The following is a 20,148-nucleotide window of genomic DNA, read 5'->3' on the forward strand; positions in this document are numbered from 1 at the left end:
ATTATGACCTGACTGTAGTTTCCCTTCAGCTTTGTAGACCGATTATAAGTATAAAAGCATTGGCAATGTGTGTGTATGTGTGCGTGCGTGCGTGTGTGTGTGTGCTTAAGGTGTTATGACCTTAGTTTGATGCCTTGGGTACTCAGGAGATAACATAAAGATTAAGCACTGGTCCCTACAGCTATTGCTGTAGGGACCAGTGCTCGGTGCGTTTGCTCCGAGGACCTAACTAATGTCATTACTTTGACAATGGCGGATAGATTGGTGCATTTAGATCCCACTGCTGTGTGTTTAGAGGAAAATGAAGGATTATGTCTAGCTGAAGGAATAAACAACAAAGAGCAGAGACAGAGAGATTTTTACTGGCTGGGAAAAGCTGCACAGAGAAGGCCGTTCCATCTGTCTGATGACTTTCTTTCTCTATCTTTATCTTGTGTGTGTGATAAAGAGAGACACAGTCAGGAGCAACAGTCTGTGTAGAAGCTGTCATTGTTGAATATAGCAGCAGCTGACCAAGCACACGTCAGAGACAAAAACTGGGTAAACAGAAAAAAAAGAAGGTCCTGCTGTTCTCTTTATATAATGCAAAGTCAAAGTCACAGCAAACACTGATCTGAGGTCAGTGTGGTGATGATGTCCTTGCTTGTAATGGTTTAAGTGGATGCAACCGGAGACGAGGGAATTGATCCGTTCAGGAGGCACCACATTGAATTATTAATTAGTGTTGATCAGTGCTGTTATTTTTATGTTTTGCTGTGTAAGGGAGGAAAACTGCTGAGCAACGGCAGTGATTTTCTACTGCGTAGGTCTCTGTGCTGCGGCTTCACGGCTCATGTCGCCCTCTAGTGGAGATGGAGAGACATTACAACAACATCACAACAGTCAGGAGTTTAAACTGATCATGTTCATGTTTAGACCTCTGGAGTCCATTTCTTTATTGAAAATACATGTTTTATTTACAGTAATAACTTTATTTATATATCACATGTAGACAAGCTGAGAAAGCCAGTTGAAAGTACCACATAGGAGCTTTCACAGTGTGCCATTTATGTTTCTAGACCATTTTTAAAATGTGAATTTTCTTTCTACTAGGGTTGTCAAAAGTATCGATGAAAAGTGTTATTTTCTCTCTTGAAGTCCCAGAATGAAGCAGAGAAAAGTCGACTTATCAAGCTTGCCTAATATTGTGCACAACATACAAAATATTGTTCTAATTGTGATTGTTTATTGTATTCATTTATTTTTTGCACTACCTCAGACCTGAAGCTTGTTATCATATTTGCAGTTTCTTTTTGCACATCTGTTTTTTATTATAAGTATTTAACCTGTGGTTCTGTTAATTTTTTCATGTTGCATTGTTCTTGTTAATAATATTTCAGTAAAATTTTGGGGTCTTTGTTTTTATCCTGGTGGTATCGAAAACGGTGTCAAGTATCAAATATTTTCCTGAGTATCGGTATCGAGTTGAAAATCCTAGTATCGTGACAACCCTACTTTCTACAATGAAAATTATTACTATTTTTAATTTACATGGTAATAGACTGTTTTGTAGTTTTATTAATTATTATTTTTTCGGCTGTTTTTGTGTGTATAAATGGTTAAAAAAATTTAAAAAAGAAGGTACTTTTCCATAGACACCTGTGTCAGCTTTGTACTTTAATTAAAATAAAATGAAAAATCTGACTGATAGCCAAGTTTGTGTGGAGAAAAAGGAGCCATGCATGTGATGTAAGGACAGACTGAAAGAAACAGAGACAGAAATTAATGCATAGGAAATTTGAACCAAAATCTCCTGGACTTCAGAGGTTTGATGTGTTATTTTTCCAGGATTTTTTTCATCATTGCCTGCTGGCCCCCTGAGAGTCAGAGAGGATGTTAATGATGATGATGATGATGAAGAAGAAGGGGTCCAAGACTCTGGCTGTGGTCGCTCTTTTTCTGGCCTCGGCCAACTGCGTCCTTCCTCCATCCAAAGAAGATCTGAACCGTAAGTTTCTCTGCACCAGCAACAGAAAAACGTAAAGAGTCGGTTCACCCAATGCCAAAAAACCCAACGTATTTTGGTTATTTTATGTCTTAGTGAAAAGTGTACAAATTGAAGTCTGGATTACCTGCATAAATGGTCACTGATTTTTATATTTCAGATAAGACATAACTTTATTTATCCTGCAGTGGGAAAATTTACTCATCACAGCAGCTCAAGATTCAGACACATATAGGAGACAGAATAAAGAATATATAAAAATAAGACATATACATACATTATATACATACATTTTTGCTATTTGGCATTTATTATTAATAATTTATATTTTCTGTGCTTGTTTGTTTTCCTGAAAGTACTTTTCATTTTTACAGATATTGCGCATTGGAGAAAATATATTTTAACATGTTATTTTTTACTTTATTTTTTTATGAACATGATTTAGCAGGTTTATTTTCCAGCTTTCAGTATATTTTATTTTTTTATTTTTACTATAATTATTGAGTGAATTTTATTTTCCATATATTATAACATTTTATGTAGGTTTTTATGTCCATTGCATGTCTATTTTTGTCATGTCATTTTCTAATTTTTTAAATTATATTAGAATATTTTGGTGGCAGCAGAAATCCTAAAAACAAATATCCGTGGCTAAAAGAAGGGAAAACATTTGTCATTTACAACTCAACCTTTTGGAAATTAATCTTAAGTGCTTTAATATGTTTGTTTTTGAAAATGCAGGACTATTAGGAGTATTGGGATCTGCAGTAAATATGTGATACATTTGTTTTTTGCAGAGATCTCACTGGAAGGAGAAAAGTATCTAAATGGAGAGATTGAAAATGCTGTTAACGGAGTGAAGGAGATGAAGGGCGTGATGCAGAAATCTTCAGAGGAGCACCAGAAGTTTCTAGACGCCCTGGAGAAAACCAAGGAGAGGAAAGAGGTAGAAACATGCTGATGTCATGATACCTTTTATGTCAGATACCAGCACTGACACCAGAATGAGTGTTTCTTTTTCAGTGCACGTGAATATACACTACCGCTCAAAAGTTTGGGCTCACTTAGAAATGTCCTTATTTTTGAAAGAAAAGCACATTTAAAAAAAAAAATAACACCTAATTGATCAAGCATACAGTGTAGACATTGTTAATGTGGTAAATGACTATTAAAGCTGGAAACGGCTGATTTTCTTATGGAATATCTATTATATATTGTCAGCAACCATCACTCCTGTGTTCCAGTGGCACATTGTGTTAATCCATGTTTATAGTGTTGAAAGGCTCATTGATCATTAAAACACCTGAGCATTATGTTAGCACAGCTGAAAAGCTGAGTATCTAGAGGTAGAGTTGGAGATTTGTACACGTTAAAATTATTATTTCTACCCTTGTCAATGTCTTTACTATATTTTCGATTCATTTTGTAACTCGTTTTATGAATGAAACAGTTTGTTTTCATGGAAAACAACACAGACATTTTCTGGCTGACCCCAAACTTTTAAGCGCTGTATGATCCACTGGGGAAAAAAGTACAGTATGGTTGTATTTTGTGAATGAAAAAGTTTTGGCTTTTTTTTTGGCAAAGCAGAGCACAACCAGTGGTGTCTACTTCTTTTAAGCAACTGGAAGGACCCAAATGTTTTTTATCAAGTAAAAATTGCATTTAAAATGATCTGGATGTGAGTAAAAGCTTGACAAGTACCCTTACAGAACATAGTATCAAAATAGTCAAATTTCTTGTCAAAAAAGACTGACCAGCTCTGACAAACTTTCTCCATGACAAGAAAAACAAACAATCCTTGTTTCTGTTTCACGACAGGAAGCGATCCGTGTGGCTCAGGAGATGGAGACGAAGCTGGAGCAGGAGGAGGAGGTCTGTAACGAGACCATGAAGGCTCTGTGGGAGGAGTGTAAGCCGTGTCTGAAGAGCACCTGCGTTAAATACTACTCCCGAACATGCAGCAGTGGATCTGGACTGGTGGGACGCCAGGTCAGACCATCACATGTACACACACATACTCACACAAGATTATATGGACAGAGCTGTGGTTATAATCTAGATATTAGCTGGTTAATGCCATATTTTACAAAGAAAATAATGCATTTTAATTAATTAAGTAATGCTTTGAAAATCAATCAGTTCTGCTGGCTCTTTATAGGAATACCTTAACCCTTTATCGGGCGAAGAACTATATTTGGTAACTTCAGTGAATATAATACATAATACAAACCGGGGGGGGGGGGGAGTTGCAAATTTACTAGATTAAAGTGCCAAATCTACAAGAAAAAAATGTGCAGATTTGAGAGATTTAAAGTGGCAAATCTGCTCAAAAAAAGTCGCAGAGTTACGAGACAAAAGTGGGGAAAAAGCAACTTTTTTCTCCCAGATTCACCACTCTAAATCTCATAAATCTGCACATTTTTTTCGTAGATTTGACACCTTGATCTCAAAAAACTTTTTTTCTCAAAATATTACGCCTCTCCCCCGGGTCCGTATGTTTGGGTTTTTTTACACATTCTGGCAGTATGTAATATCCTCTAATATTCTCTAGGGTTGAAATTTGGAATTTGCAAGTATTTCAATGAGTGCCCTATTAAGGGTTAAACTAAAGTGTGCACAAACATATTGATTTTAGGTGGTATTTTTGGGATTTAAATGCATGTTTTTGTGAAATGCAAATATTCACATATATTGCTACTACACGGCACAAATACTACAGAAAAGATCAGTATCAGAAACACATAATATGTAACCAAATCACAAAAAAAAATCCTGTCTCTTCACCCTCTTGATAAGCTAAGAAAATGTGGTTATTTAAGGTTCTTCTGTTACCTGCAGCTGGAGGAGGTGCTGAACAGAACGTCTCCGTTCTCCATCTGGATCAACGGGGAGAAGATCGACACCCTGCAGCAGGAGGGGCAGCGGCAGAACAAAGAGTTCAGGAACCTGGAAGACAAATACTCAGAGATGGCCGACGGGGTGGACAGCATATTTACAGACAGCATGAGGGTACAGTTTACCTGCTACAATATTCATAGAAACACCAAGAAACAGAGATACTTAGTTATTTCATTGTATTGTTTTTTAAGCCACCTAAAGAAAGTCTTCAAAGCTACCAGACTCGATTGACGAAAACAATAATTTTACATCAGAGAACACAGATGATCTCTGGTCAACTGCTGTCTCAGTTGTTACTTTGTTTGTGTTATTGTGTGACCAAATTAACGCTTTAAAACACTGAAGTCACCGCTATCTCACTGAGGAACTATACCGTTAGAGAAAAAAGACCACTGGCACATAATTAACGTTGACAAAAGTTTAAGAAATTCAGACAAACCATCATTCAAGCAGGACAAGATTAACCAATAAAACAATTAAATTCAGCTTGCAGGCTTTTACAAGTAGTGGTGGAAGAAGTACTCAGATGTTTTACTTAAGTAGTAATACCAAAGTGTAGAAATAAAGTCCTGAACAAGAACATTACAATTAACTTACATGAACTGAAAACACGTTGTAAAAGACGAAAATACGGTCAGAGTAGCGACTTGTCAGTCATAAGGTAGCCACGCCCTAAAGCATAAACCCTGTTTTATCACTTATTTTACTCTATATGGCACCATAATTAACAAAATAAACATTGTGCTGTGTGGAAGAAGACTTGAAAGTAGATATTTAGACCATAAACACATTTGTGAAATGTTTCTGAAATAATAAATCAAGTGAGAAGTAATTTTCTATTAGACTTACGCACTCTGACTTCTTTATGCAACTGGTGGAGTCGCCCCCTGCTGGCCAATAGAAAGAATGCAGGTTTAAGGCACTTTTCAGGCTCCAAGGCTGCACTTTGATCACAAAAAGTGTTTGTATGCTTCAACAAAAGTGATGTGGATAAAGAAAAACTGCAGAACTAAGAAGTTAAAAGACTGTCTGTGTGTCTGTGTGTCTCTCAGGTGGCAGATCACGTACACTACAGCCCTCCAGTGCTCTTTTTCCCCAATTTCCTCCAACCGTACTCCCGCCGCAGCAGAAGCATCCGCTCTCTCTTCCGCGATCCTTTCCACGGCTTCCAGGGTTTGTTCTCCCCCATGATGGGCATGGGCCGCAACTTCTTCAGCTCCATGGGCTCCATGATGGACATGGACTCAGACGGAGCTCCTAACGAGGGTACGTTTTCACACATATTTCACTTAAATCACGACTGTAGACGCACTGTTTATTTTTATTCTAGTATTCAGTATTTGTAGGATTTGCAGGTAGTTTTATCTTTCCACTGTTTATTGTGATAAAACTGCAAAATTTAGTTTAAAACAGTTACATTTTCTTATACAGGAAGCAGAAAAAATGACAAAAAATTGGGAAAAACACTCTTTTTTACATTATTATTATTATTATCATTACTAATTTAAGATCAAGATGTGAAAATTTGTCATGTTTTTTTAATACGTTTCAGGCCATACATTTAAACTTCGAATGAATACTAAGTTGTCGATGGAAGAAAAACGTTTTTTTTTTCCAAACTGTGTTTTTCTTCCTGGTCGCAGAGGGCAGCATGAACGAGGACGTGGTCATCACCAAACCTTTCGGCAACGGCAGGATGACCTGCAGAGAGATTCGTCGCAACTCAGCCGGCTGCTTCAAGTTCCGGGATGAGTGTCAGAAATGCAGAGACATCCAACATATTGGTGAGATTACTCTCTGATTAAATGGGGTTTTTTTTATTTTGTGACCGACAGTATTTGTATTGGCCGGTCTTAACCTTTTGGTTTTTACCAACTCAGGCAGCCAATGGAGCTGCATGCCTCTGTGTCTGTATAGAAGAGTAAGACGATTATTTAAAACAGTTGTGGAATTTAACCTTCTACTCTCAGTTCCCAGTGAAAACACAGAGGCTTAAACAAAAGTCTGAATGTGCAGACAAAATACTGTCTGTTTATTCAAAGCCTCTGCTGAGGATGAGAACTAAAGACGTTTCTGATGTAAGCCAACCTTTAAATCTCCGTCTCTTGGCCAAACAGCTTAGAGATCCATTGCCAATGCTTCACTCAATGTAGTCTTGGTCCAAAATGTAAACATGGATAGAACAAGTATGATAACAGAGATGATGATACAGACGGTTTAAGATGTGTGAAGCTGCAAAAAGAAACAAATACTGAGGGAAAAATGTCATAAAACACCTGACAATAATTGTTTAAAAGGTAAAGTGGGTGCAGAGAGCTCTGGTTGTGTCTTCCTGCAGCAGGAAACTGGAGGTGGAAATCTGAATAATGATGTTTTTATTAGGGCCGGGACTCGATTAAAAAAAAAATCGAATTAATTAGAGGCTTTGTAATTAATTTATCGAAATTAATCACATTTTAATCGCATATAAATATTTGACCTGAGAACAGTGAGAAGTAATTTTTTCACATGGATTTTTAGTATACCATTGAATAATGACTGAATACATAAGCTTAAGCAACAAAAATATTGTTTATTTTTGTTCAAGTCCAACAGACCAGAGCAATTTTTGCCATTAAGTGTAGCAATAGCATATTTAGAAATATAGTACATTTCATAAATTCAGGTAGCCTATAGGTAGGTAGACCTTCTGTAAACTATAATACTTGCTATTATCGACGCTTCCATACGTTGTTTTTTTGTAACAAAATGTCCCATCATCCACGGGGCCAACCAAAGCGTCTCATCAGCTTCTTCCTTCATGTTCACTGTGGTTTGTTGTTGTCTGAACTCATCAACGCTAGTTGGTGCTCCAGTATAATCGGTCCGCCTGAAACTCATCCAGTGAGAAACGTTCCGCGGTGCAAAAATAAGTGCGATTAAAATGCGTCAATTTTTTAACGGGTTCATTTTTGTGTAATTAATTCATCTTAATTAACACGTTATAGTCCCAGCCCTAGTTTTTATCAGTGCAACACAATTAAGACTTATGATAATGTTGGGAACAGGAAGGGCTTTAAATGAGTGGGATTTAGTTACGATATGTAAACTTTTCCTTTGTGCTGAGGATGCTTTTGTTTCTCTAACAGCAAAAAAACATGTCTACATTATAGATAGAGACATTTGGGAAACACAAAGAGATTAAAATTGATTTCCCAGTCAGAGGGATGAGTCAGCTACTTGGTATAAAAGCTGCAGCCTAACAATCATTAAGTGAAAAAAAAGTAACGTCCTCCTCATCTCATAAATATAATCCTGTAGTCAGTAAAGTGAGTTTTCTAACCTGATGGTGCTGTTTCCTTCACAGACTGCTCTGGGAAGAAGCCCCTGGAGGGCCCGCTGAAGGAGGAGCTGGAGGAGGCGCTGGCCATGGCGGAGCGCTTCACTCAGCAGTACAACAACCTCCTGAAGACGTTCGAGGAGAAGATGTTCAACACCTCGTCCATCCTGGACCTGCTCAACAGACAGTTCGGCTGGGTGTCCACGCTGGCCAACAACACCAAGGACGACGTCTTCCAGGTTCAGATGGTGCGTAGACCTGTTGGAAACAAAACCATCATCTGTTATATGTTTGTTTTTTATTTCATGCAAGTGATGGAGTTTTCCCAAAACAACAAAATATGAATTTTCTAATAAGCTGCAACAAAAAATGGATTAAGAAATACATACCACATTTTTAGAGAGGCTGTAAAGTGAATTTTAAAAAATGGCAAAATGTGAAAAAAAAATGCATGAAGAAAAATGTAAAAAATACAGAAGTAAATATACATAAGTTCATTTTGAATAGGAAAATATATAAATATCATATAATTAAAATAAATAAACAAAGTAAAATAGAAATTTATGTCACATTGAATTAATAATAAATGCCTACATTTATATTTGATATTATTTTTGGTACTTTTAATAGCATATTAATTTATTTGTTGAGTTATTTATTTAAATACATTTTACTTTGGCAGCAAAAAAAACCAAGAACTTTCACAATAAGCAAGACAAACATTTGTGACTTCTTGTGATATGTCTGTTTTCTTTGCAGCAATTATTTAAATGGTTGATAAATTGCTCTTTTAGAGACAATAAAAGCAAACTTTTGCCACCACCTTGCAAGTTAGATTTTATACTATTAATAAAAAATTATTTCTTGTAGGTGTTAAAAACAATAATGAAAATAAAGTGAAAAGGAACATTGGATCATTAAAAACCACTTTATCTGCACATGCACAGAAAATACTTGGTCAGTATTGAAAAAGCAGATATATTTAGTCTGTGAAGTCGTGCAGATAAACAGATAAACTAAAGCGTCCCTGTGCTGCAGGTGAACTGCAGTGACACCGAGGAGAAGCCCGGTGAGGAGAAGAAGCAGCCCGGAGAAACCAACGTGTCCGTGCAGCTCTTCGACTCCCCGACGATGAACATCAGCGTGCCGGGTGAAATCCCCTGGACCGACCCCAAGTTCCCCGAGGTGGTGGCCAAGGAGGCTCTGGAGCGCTACAGGGAAAGCAGCGTGTAAGTAACAAACAAAAAAAGCACTGTGGGATATAAAAGAACCATCTCTTTCTTTCAATGGTCTTTTTATTGAAGACAAAGCATGTATAAGACACTGCACAGGAAGAAAATTTTAGATTTTTTGTAAAACATCCAACCATGATACAACACAAGCAACTGCCCAAACATCCGAACGTAGACATACATATACATATATATATATATATATATATATATATATATATGCACACATTTATTTATATATATATATATACACATTTATTTATATATATAAATATATATAAATATATAATATTTATAAATGTAAAAAAAAAAGGATTAACAACTAAAAGGATGAAATACATGGAAGAAAGAAAAAGATGGAAGAAAATAAATAAGTAAATAATAGCAAATAATAATACTAATAAAAAATAAAATAAAATAAATAAAATAAAATAAAAAATTGAATTTAATTAAATTTAAAATAAGGGGGAGAGCTACTCAGAAATTATTGTTGAGGGTTTCTCATAAAACATATTTTGTAGAATTTGTTCTCCGATCCCCGACTAGTGTATCTAATCTTCTACTAGATTCATGCAGGATATCATGTCTCTGAGCCAATGTGAAAAAGAACCAACTCTAATCTCTATCTCTCTGATTTTTTCCAGTGTGGTCAAATAAAGTCCCAACCTGCTCTGTCTGCTGACAGCTGAATGTTCTGGATCCATTAAAACACCTGAAACCCGTCGATAAACAACAACCCTGAGGCCGACACACTGGTTCTGTTGTAAATCCTCTTTAAGTCCTGCTTTTGCAAACAACTCAGTTAAACCTCAGAGATTTATATTGTTACATTAGAGCTCTTTGTCCTGCTGTAAGAGAAGATATTCAGTAGATGTAGATAACAGGCGTACTCGTGTCTATTTCAACATTTAAGGCCATATAACACACCATAAGTGAGCTAGGCTTTGCAAAAAAGGGGCCATAATAAATGATTTATGTTTGAGTTTCTGCTAAAAGCTTAAAATTGACTTTGAAGCTGTTTATGCTCTACATTCAGCCTTTTTATTACATGGAGATTAAACTCATATTTCCTCTATCACAGTTCAATAAAACAAAGATTTGATTTGTTGCAAAGGTTTGTAAGAATTAAGGTGCAGAGCGAGATGATTCAGGCTGTTCCAGTGACTTTAACGACCTGTTGTGCCCTTCTACAGATCTCTGATATCTGAGTTGGTTGAAGGGTTTATTTGCTGGAGTTAAACTTGCTGATTGGAGAGATGAAATTTGGGGGAAAAAAGGAGTTGATTATGTTCAAGATTGCTTTGAGTCCCCATGTACAACAGCCTAGAAAGAAAATAACACATAGAGATAATAAAACCTGCTCAAACCCATTCACTGTCTGTGTGTTTGTTTTTATTGACTGAATTTGGGATTCTTTTGAATTAAAATATGTCACTTAAGCGTTTTTATTTGACATGACAGAAAAAAAAAACCAATAGGGGTTAGAAACATTTTTCCCGTGTCATTGTAAATCATATAAAGTGATAAATTCAAGTTTTTTAAATCATAAATTAAAGAAAATTTAAATATTTTGAATCATTAAAAGTGGAGTGAAAATGTGTTTTTTCGATAAATGCATTAATATGCTATTCAATCTAATAAAATTACATTTAAAGTGAATAAAGGCATTAATTCTATATGAAAAATACATTTATTTTTCTTTATTTACTTTTTTATTAATTCCCTTTTTACTCACCATCCTATTTTATCTATTCCTTTAATTTCATTTTTGCATTAGATTTTTTTTAAATCATATATGTTTAAATTTTGTGTATTTGTTTTTTTATTTCTGTCATTTTTTCCTATTTATTTCCCCAATCATATTTATTTCTGTAATGTCTTCTTTATGTTCTTATCTTCTCTTTTTAATCTGAAATAAAAGTGAAAAAGTAAAGATATACATTAATTAGATAAATAAATTGGGGAATTAATTAAAACATTTAAACATTTTTTTGTTTGATATTATCAGCTATTTGGGTTGATTCTTTTATGGGTACAAAATATTTTTTCCTACTGTACTGTAAGGCTTAATAGAAAGTCTCATGTACTTTTGCAATTAAACAAATCAAGTGGAAAATACAAATAAATGAGTTTGTATTTGACCAATTTATTGCATTTTGTTCCTGAAGTCGGATTTTAGAATCCTATTTTTGCTGTTTTTTTTATTTTGAACAACCCATTTTCAATATTTGATTCAATCTAATAGCTGATAACTTTTTTCTTTTTACACGTTGTGCTTTATAGATGTAATATAAAATGTATTTCATTTACTTTTTTAGGACACACACAGTAAAACATAATGACAAAGCCGGAAAAAAAAGTTTCAAAAACATGAAATCTGTAACTGACCCATTAGACCTTTGTGTGACGATGCTTCAGGTGCATCCTGTTTACTTTAATCATCCTCAAGATCTCTGTTGAACTTAATGAAGATTAATTACATGAGTTCTAATCAAGCCTGTGCAGCTGCTGCTGTCTTTTCCTCGTGAAGCTTTTTTCACAGCAGACATGAGTTGCCACAGTGGGAACATTGCAGGTGAAACTAATAATGAGAGTTTTGTTCCAGTAAATGAATCCTGTGTTCAGTGTGCACAGAACCAGGGGCCAGATTCATAAAGCATTCTCAAGAAAAAAATGTTTTTTAAGTGCCACTTTTTTCTTAACTCTGCTCTTAAAACAAAATTTAAGAAGATTTGGTATTCATGAAGACATTCTTATCTTTTTTTTATTTATTTTTTCTAAGATAGAACTTGAGAACAAATGAGATTCTTAAAAAAAAAAAGTTCTTAGATTTCTTCTCATATTTCTTCACAACTTTAAGAGAAGCCCTCTCCAGTCTTAAAACAGTTGCAGTAAAAAGATAAAAAAGATAAAGATTTAAAAAAGTCTTGATATTCATTTACTTGAACAAGTTTGTATGACATTTATTTGATTGCTTTAATATTTAGTTTAGCCCTGGACAATGTGTTAACAAATATTGTTCATTGAAGTTGGTCAGAGTAGTTTTTTGGTGAATGTATCACATACCGTAAATCTTATTTTGGCAGTTGACGTATAACTTTCAGTTCCTTTCAGTCTGTGTGCCATGTAGGCCTGTTACTAGATTACACTACAATGTACTCTAAGTAAATTATGGAGGCAGTTGTTGTATTTGATACTACTTAATTAATCACTATAAACATATCATTTAAGTAGGCCACGTGACTGAAACCATGCGAGTGATCTTAAGTTAAAAAACTAAGAACGTCCTAAGTGAGAAAACTAAGAAGTTCCTAAGAGATATGACAATTCTTAAGAAAAAAAATGGTGAATAGAATTTAAGAACATTCTTAGGAACATCCTATTTTTTTTCTTAAGAATTTTCTTAAGTTTTATCTTAAGAACATTTTTGTGAATCTGGCCCCTGGACCTCGCCTCAGTGGAATATGCAGACATGATTAATGTTATTAAATACACCTGTTCATGTGGTAAAAAAAAATGTTTTCTATCAACTGAACCTGCAAAATAACAATAAATGAGACAATAAATGTATATTCTATTCAATTACACAAAATAACATTAAAGGTGAATCAAGGCATTAATCCAATAAGTGAAATAAATTGATTTTTTTGTCTTTATTTACTTTACTTTTTAAAAAATATTTTCCCCTTTAATTTTATTTTTGCATTACTTTTATTTAGCTATATATTCATTTTTATTTCTTTAACTCTGTCCCTTTGCATCTTTCCCCCTATTTATTTTTCCAAAAATGTATTTATGTATTATATGTTTAAAAAAAAAATTTTTATGCATTAAAAATAATTCATTAATAAAAGTGCAAAAGTAAATTAAGTAAATTTACAATAAAGGGGAAATTAAACAGAAAACTAAATAATCAGGGGAATTAATACAAAAGATAAACAAATAAAGCAAATTAAAATAGGAATATAAATTTGATGCATTAATGCCTACATTCATAAACATTTTTGAAAGACTTGAGAGCATATTATTTTATCAAATATTTTATATTTTAACATTTATTTATAAATAATGTATAAGATTTGAAGGTGTATTTTTTCAATTCATGTATTTTTTATTCTCACAGTTTTAAGGGCCTTTTTAAAAAAAAACAAAGAAGTCAGAAAAAGGAGAGCAGCGTTTAAAATATTGTGCCGTTTTTATTTTTGTGTAAAAATCACACAGCTGCTAGTTGACTCTGCAGAGATACAGTACATCCATGCAGTTAAACATCTAGGATCCCACAGCCAAGAGAGAAGGAATTAAATAGAATATTCTTTCGCTGTTAGTCAGCAATTAATGCAAATTTACATATGAGTCCAAAAGTGTGTATCATATACAATATACAACACAGATCTGGGAGCAAATAGCATTAAAAATCCCATCAAAGACTTGGTGATTGCTTCTGCCTGCCTGGATTGCCTTTTGGGTTTAAGGATGAACGGGGAGCTATTGTGCTAGCAAACATAAATCAATCCCACGTGAAGGTTTTTAATAGGGTTTTAAATGGTATTAGTTCCAGGTCTGAAACAATATAACACGCACACACACACACGCACGCACACACACACACACTCACCAAGTACATCATCGTCCTCAACAGCAGAAAAAAGAAGGCGAGCCTTGATACAACAAGGAAGAGAGGTCAGTCGGCCACCGTGGAAACCTGAATGCCAGTCGGGGGGAGTAAGGCTTTTCGAAGAAGACAAGGTTCTTCGTGAACACACAGGAAGCTCCAAAAGGGACAAAACACTCATAAAAAATAATAATAATCGACCAAACAAGACAGGAGATTTTAGGGTACTGGCACAAAAAAAAAAACGTACAGTTTCCATGGTCGTACTGAAGAAATAAAACTCGAGTGGTTCATTATTTTCTTTCTCCTTAAAGCATCTTTTTTTTTTTAAATTACATGTGAAAGACGAGAACAACATGCTAAAAGAAAGTAGAAGAGGGGGTGTAACAAATATAAAAGAAAAAAGGGATGAGAGAGGGAGAGGCGGGGAGGGTTTTAGTTCAAAGTGCAGTTGGGTCATTCAGGTTTTCCACTCTGTCGACTGCTCTCCGTCTGTAGTCCTGTTAAGCTTCATCCGCACCCAGCGAGGGTCGCATCTTGCCGATTTAGGGTGAAAGTGCCCTGATAAAACACTGATCTGGACTTTCCTCTGGAGCCGGGGAAGGAGGAGGGGGGGGGGGGGGGGGCAGGGTAAGCTCCAGAAAACGAACAAACAAAAAAATAAAAGGCAAAATGAATCACAAGCATACAGTAGATGGTGTTTCTGGAAGATCTAAGATACAAAAACCAGAGTATACTGTTCACACAGTTGCTACTATCAGAGTACAAACAGCTAAGTATAGTTGTGAGGATGTATCGCCCGTACTTGCATAGTGCCGACTGCCCGATTGGAAAACAGCTGAATATTCTTTTTTTACTCTATCTGCACCGTCAGTTTGGATCTGTGCACGTTGTGTTTGCTGACCGGAAAATCACAGGAAAACTTCTCCCCGGTCACAAACAACAATTCTTCATAAATGCCGCTTCCTGCAGTCAAGCAGCTGGAAAATCTCCAAAACCTTCAAGTGAATGTCTGTTTTAAAGTTACTACAAGGAACTGTTGTGTTGATGTTGGCGGCCCCGGTGGAGGAAAGCGGTAGTGCACCAGACTCCCTTCAGAAAACCTCTTATTTTACTGCAGCGGGGTCTGACAGGATGCCCTGCTCAGTCCTGGTTCTGGTTCTTCTGTGCGTCCCTTCCCGCCAGCGAGCCCAGCGATACGGCGTGGACCCCCAGCAGTGTTGATGGTGTTGGCCCCCAGGAAGTGGGTGTTGAGCTCCAAGTCCTGCAGCTGCATGAGTACCGTACTGCCTTTCTGCAGCTTCTCTTCATCCACCAGCTGTTGGTTAACACAGTGAAACTTCCCTCCAAAGTCAATGAACAAATGGTCTCTAATCACATGTAAGATCCTCCCAACCAGCATCTTATCTATTAAAAATAGATAATCCTCTCCACCGATGGTCTGGTTTGCTTATTTAGCTCAAACAGAGGCACCAGGATTACATTTAGATTAATCCATAACCAGTTAAAACTCCTTGTAGTAACTTAAACTCAAAAGTTTCCCATCGAGGTGAAGGTAAAAGACGGGAATTAACCGCAGCAACCGCGTATTAGATGTTTAAAAGAAAGCTGAGATGTTCACACACAGCTGTGTTTGAAAAAAAAAATCAAGAGAAAGAAACCTGTAGGAGGGAAAAGAGGTTGCACTTTTTTTTTTTTTTTAAACACAGCCCAAAGTAGAGGTGAGAGAGCAGTGATAGTTCAGTCATTTGGCATAAAGTTTAACCGTTCAGTCACATCAAACCCCAAACACTGTGTAACATAAAGAAAAAAGAAGACGACATCCATTCACCGCATCACGCCATCAACACGCACGTAGATTTCAAGGGGCAGTAAGAAGAGAGAGGCGGGCTGAATTCATGTCACAGGATGAGTCAACAAAAAAAAAAAGCCTTCACCATGATGATTTAGCCATTAAAGGCCTCACAAAAACACACACAAAGTCCTGTTCAGAAGTAGCACAGTATGTTTATGAAGAGACCGACCACACCAAAGTCCAGGTAAAAGAAAGTCAATTTTTTGCATACTAGCAAATGTAGATTCCTGGTGTGGACTTTCTCATGTTTTCAAAGCCTCTAAGTTGTCAAAGCATGTTTTTGTTACCTAATTTTTAACTGATTATTTGAATACCATGACATTTGGGAGGCAAATTGATAATATTTAAAGCAGAAATGCTTTTAGCGTCCTGTTTTCCACAACAGTTTTCCAGTTCTGAAGGCAGTAGAAAAGCAGGTACACCAATAATTGAGAGCACAGTAAAAAATAATAGTTCAACATTTTGGGAAATACACTTCCCCTCAAATTAGATGAAGAGATTTCCCCCTAAAAAAAACAGAAATTTATGTTTTTAAGTTACTGTTTTTGTAATTTTGAGCTTTAGACAGAGCCCCGCTAGCTGTTTCCCCTTGCTTCCAGTCTTTATGCTAAGCTAAGCTAATCACAGACCCCATCTCTGCACAAGATTGACTGCACAAGACGAGTTTGATATGGATCTTCTCTTCAAATGCTTAAAAAAGAAAGCAAAGAAGCATATTTCCCAAAAACACGGAACTGCTTCTTGAAATTTGCCAGATTTTTAACAGGAGTTTGGTGCAGCAGAGTCTGTACCCAAAGAGAGGATAAACATATTGGTGCTAGCTTCAAGTAAGTCACTAAACAGGAACACAAACGACCGAACATACACACACACACACACACACGACAAACACACTCTGCCTTTCTTCTTCAGTCATTCAGAGAGTTAAGTAATCAGACCCCAGCAGTTTGTCTTCAGAGCGTCTTGTCCGCCGCTCCTGACCGTTTCTCAGTCCGCTGTCGTCCTCACGTTCCTCTCTTTAGAGATACTTGAAAAAAGTGCCAGTTTGTAAAATCCCCCCACACGCTCCTGTCTCCTCCTCCTCCTCCTCCTCTTGGTAAGACTGTGCTCTCAGGTCCTTCCGGTTTTTATGATTAATACGTGTGTGATTGAGCGTTAAGAGTTTTTAACGGAGCACCCTGCAGCAGGCCGGAGCCTCCAGGGAAAGCCGAGATGGAGGAAGGAGGGAAGGAGGGATGGAGGGATGGAGGGATGGAGGGGGAGTCACACGGAGGGCCACAGTCTTGCTTCGGATGAACAGCCGGGTTTTCCCTCTTCACGTTGGTTAAAGGTGAGAGAAAGGTCTGAGCTGCTCCAGCTGGACTTCCAGGGATATCCTCTCTTCAAGCAGGTCCTGGAACAAGTTACAAAGATATTAGTGGATTTTTTTGCCAGAGGGGAAAAGTAAAAATGTACTTACTGATCAGCCACTGACCAGAATCAGCTGATTTTCAGCTTGATTACCCATGACCAGCGACTGACCAATCAGTCTAAGATTAATCCAATTCTATGCCGCTGAAATGTATATAAATGTCCCTCACATTGTGGCAACACGTACACTTTTACATTCTTGTAAACAGATACCAATTCATGAATAATTTTGTATCTATAAATTGTTCAATAAAGACATAAATAGATTACATATTGCAATTTATTTTCTGATGGATTTTGGATAAAATAATATAAGCTCTAGAGAACTTTTATTTTGAAATTTGTTTGCTTGATATTGATAGAAGGTAGATAGAAAGTCCTGCACTTTTAGAGAAAAATTTTAAAAAGTTTATTTAACAGTTTGTGTTTCATTATTTATACTGAAGATACATTGAAGTTTCAGTTTCACAAATGTTTGTGTGGCTGTCAACTACAATCATATATTCTCAAAGAAAAAGAAACTTGTAGTGCATCTTTGAGGAAAAGAAGAAAAAACATTTTAATCCTGTGTACCTTCAGCTGTTGCTGCAGTTCACTGTTAAGTCGTGCCAGCACTGTGTTTGTCTCCTTGTTTCTTCTGATTGAAGCTTGAATCGCCTTTTTGTCCTTTCCTACTGACCTGAAAACACACAAATGCACACAAATATTTTACTAAAATACAAACAACAGCGTCATTAAATTAAACAAAACCTCCCAATGTGGTGTTAACCAGCCCCTCCAGTGTTCTACCTGGGGATGGAGGGCTGAGTGGCCAGGACGGCAGCTATGACGTTTGATTTCTGCGGACCGTGTTGCTCGTCCTCCGGTCGAAGCTCGTCTTCAGATTTCAACCTTCGGCGCACTGGTTTTGGAGGAGGCGCTAGCGGGCCGGACCCCGAAACTTTGGCCTTAACGGAAAACAAAACCAGAGAGAAAAATCAAGAAAAACCCTGATTCAATTAGTGCCAACTGTAAATTCAGTTAGATGATAAAAATGCATTTAGAGATGAGACAATAAGTTGATTAAGTGATTCTACTCTCAACAGAGAATTATCTCTTATACGCTCATACACTCAAATGCAATTATCTACCTTTATACACACCCATGTTTTTATTTCTGACTTTTTTGTTTGTGTGCTATAAAATGGCACTTGTATTGCTTTCTTTTTTGTTGTTATTTGTTGTTGCTTTCTCTCATTGTTGTTGTTGATTTATTTTTTAATTTTTGTATATTTCTTGGGGAGGTGCTTTTTTTAAGCCCATATAGGGATTTTTAAACCTCTCCCGCACTTACTATTCTTGTTTCATTCGTGTTTCATTCGTTTTTTTTATTGTCTTTTCTTACAGTGCAAATAAAATAAATAAATAAAAAATAAATAAATAAACAGAATTAATCAGAAACGTTTAATTATTTAATCACTTTTTTCAGTAAAAATGCTGATTACAGCATCTCAAATGTGATAATCTGCTGATGTTGTCTTATATGAAGGTACATGAGGTATTTTAGAGTTGCTAAACTGGGATCTGGGAAACAGTGTTCTGTCATTAATATTATTGATGAGCTGCAGCCTGTCCTTATCCTGAGTTAATACTTAATGTTCTCAATATTATCATCAACAACAGGACCAGATATTGCTCAGTTGTCTACTGAATTGTTAGAAGTATCGGAGGAGACGTTGACTCACAGAGTTGACGATAGCTGGGACTCTCTCGTCTGCTTGGCCGTCACTCTTGACTGTTCTTAAAGGGCCGGCTCCCTCTGAAGACTTTTCCACCTGAAAACACGCACAAAAAAATAAGTCAAACTCTAAACAGCAAAGCAGAGAATTTATCTTTTAGGTTTAAACAATGGAATTATGGCTCTAAGTTTTCTGATGCAAAAGAACATCGTGAATAAGCTAAAAATAAATTCTGCCTCTCAGCGTACAGAAAGATGCTCACATGCTCAAATGCATGTATAACAGTATAAATAGGAATACAAAAGGTTTGAAGCAAATAAAAAATAACCACTTACTGTGATTTCTTATTTTTCAGTACAAGAACAGCAGACCAACATTAATGCAAGAAGTAATTTTGTGCATTTTTAAACAGGACTTTTAAGATTCCATGCTCAAATGCATGTAGTTGTACTGAGGGCCACTTCAAGTGAGGGTGCGGGCCGTATGCGGCCCCTGGGCCTCCAGTTGCCCATCCCTGGTCTAGAAATAACACGCTTCAGGTAGCAGCTTACCTGTCCAGGCTCACTGTGTATATCGACCTCTGGCAGGCTGGAAGGCTGTTCAGATGCAGCGAAGGCCTGAAACTGACTGAAGTCAGCGAAATTAGGCTGCTGAGGAATCTGCTGAGGGGAGGTGGTGGTGAGCGCCGCGCCGCCTCCTGGTGCAGCCTCGGCCTCTGCACGATGCCCGCCGTGTGGTGCCGACGACTGGATGGAGAAAGAGCAGCGAGGTGAAGAAATTCATGTCGTCCACATCACAGTTGATGCAGGATTAACCCATTTAGGCCTAAAACGCCTGTAAAACCTCTGGGCGATTTTGAAATAACCCCCTAAAACCTGAAGTTTCTCTGGAAATTCAACAGAGGTGTCAACGCCTTCTAAATAATAGATTTTTCAGCCTCTGTAGCAGATAGAAATGTTATTCAAAAAGTATTTGAGAGCTTATACCCGTGGCTTTCATGAGAAGTTGAGTTTATTCGACCAAACCTTCAATAAAGTTTTTTTTAAAAATCAACAAACTCAGCAAATAGAGAAAAAAAGGCCTTTTTATCCTTTTATTGAACAGGAGAGTTAAAAGA

At 36.5% G+C, this 20,148-nt stretch overlaps 2 protein-coding genes across 3 annotated transcripts in view; one reads left to right on the plus strand and one right to left on the minus strand.

Annotated features, from left to right (window-relative positions):
* The first annotated feature begins 1,845 nt into the window (after nt 1–1,845).
* Nucleotides 1,846–10,806, plus strand: clu (clusterin). Its single transcript, XM_059356708.1, has 9 exons — nt 1,846–1,987; nt 2,782–2,930; nt 3,806–3,976; nt 4,826–4,996; nt 5,938–6,151; nt 6,529–6,669; nt 8,232–8,452; nt 9,243–9,433; nt 10,081–10,806. Exons 1-9 carry the CDS (start codon nt 1,873–1,875, stop codon nt 10,091–10,093), a joined length of 1,386 nt encoding a protein of 461 aa, XP_059212691.1. The 5' UTR covers nt 1,846–1,872; the 3' UTR covers nt 10,094–10,806.
* Nucleotides 10,807–13,608: 2,802 nt separating this feature from the next.
* reps1 (RALBP1 associated Eps domain containing 1) overlaps nt 13,609–20,148 on the minus strand; it is a 30,154-nt gene continuing 23,614 nt past the window's right edge. For both annotated transcript variants that reach the window (XM_059356285.1, XM_059356284.1), the window contains 5 exons: nt 19,583–19,777; nt 19,038–19,127; nt 18,103–18,260; nt 17,887–17,992; nt 13,609–17,296 (listed from right to left, as the gene is read on the minus strand). In XM_059356285.1, the coding sequence (XP_059212268.1) occupies nt 17,228–17,296; nt 17,887–17,992; nt 18,103–18,260; nt 19,038–19,127; nt 19,583–19,777 (618 nt within the window). In that variant the 3' untranslated portion in view covers nt 13,609–17,227. The remainder of the gene's footprint in view (nt 17,297–17,886; nt 17,993–18,102; nt 18,261–19,037; nt 19,128–19,582; nt 19,778–20,148) is intronic.

This window comes from Centropristis striata, chromosome 18, assembly GCF_030273125.1.
Source record: "Centropristis striata isolate RG_2023a ecotype Rhode Island chromosome 18, C.striata_1.0, whole genome shotgun sequence".
NCBI lineage: Eukaryota > Metazoa > Chordata > Actinopteri > Perciformes > Serranidae > Centropristis > Centropristis striata.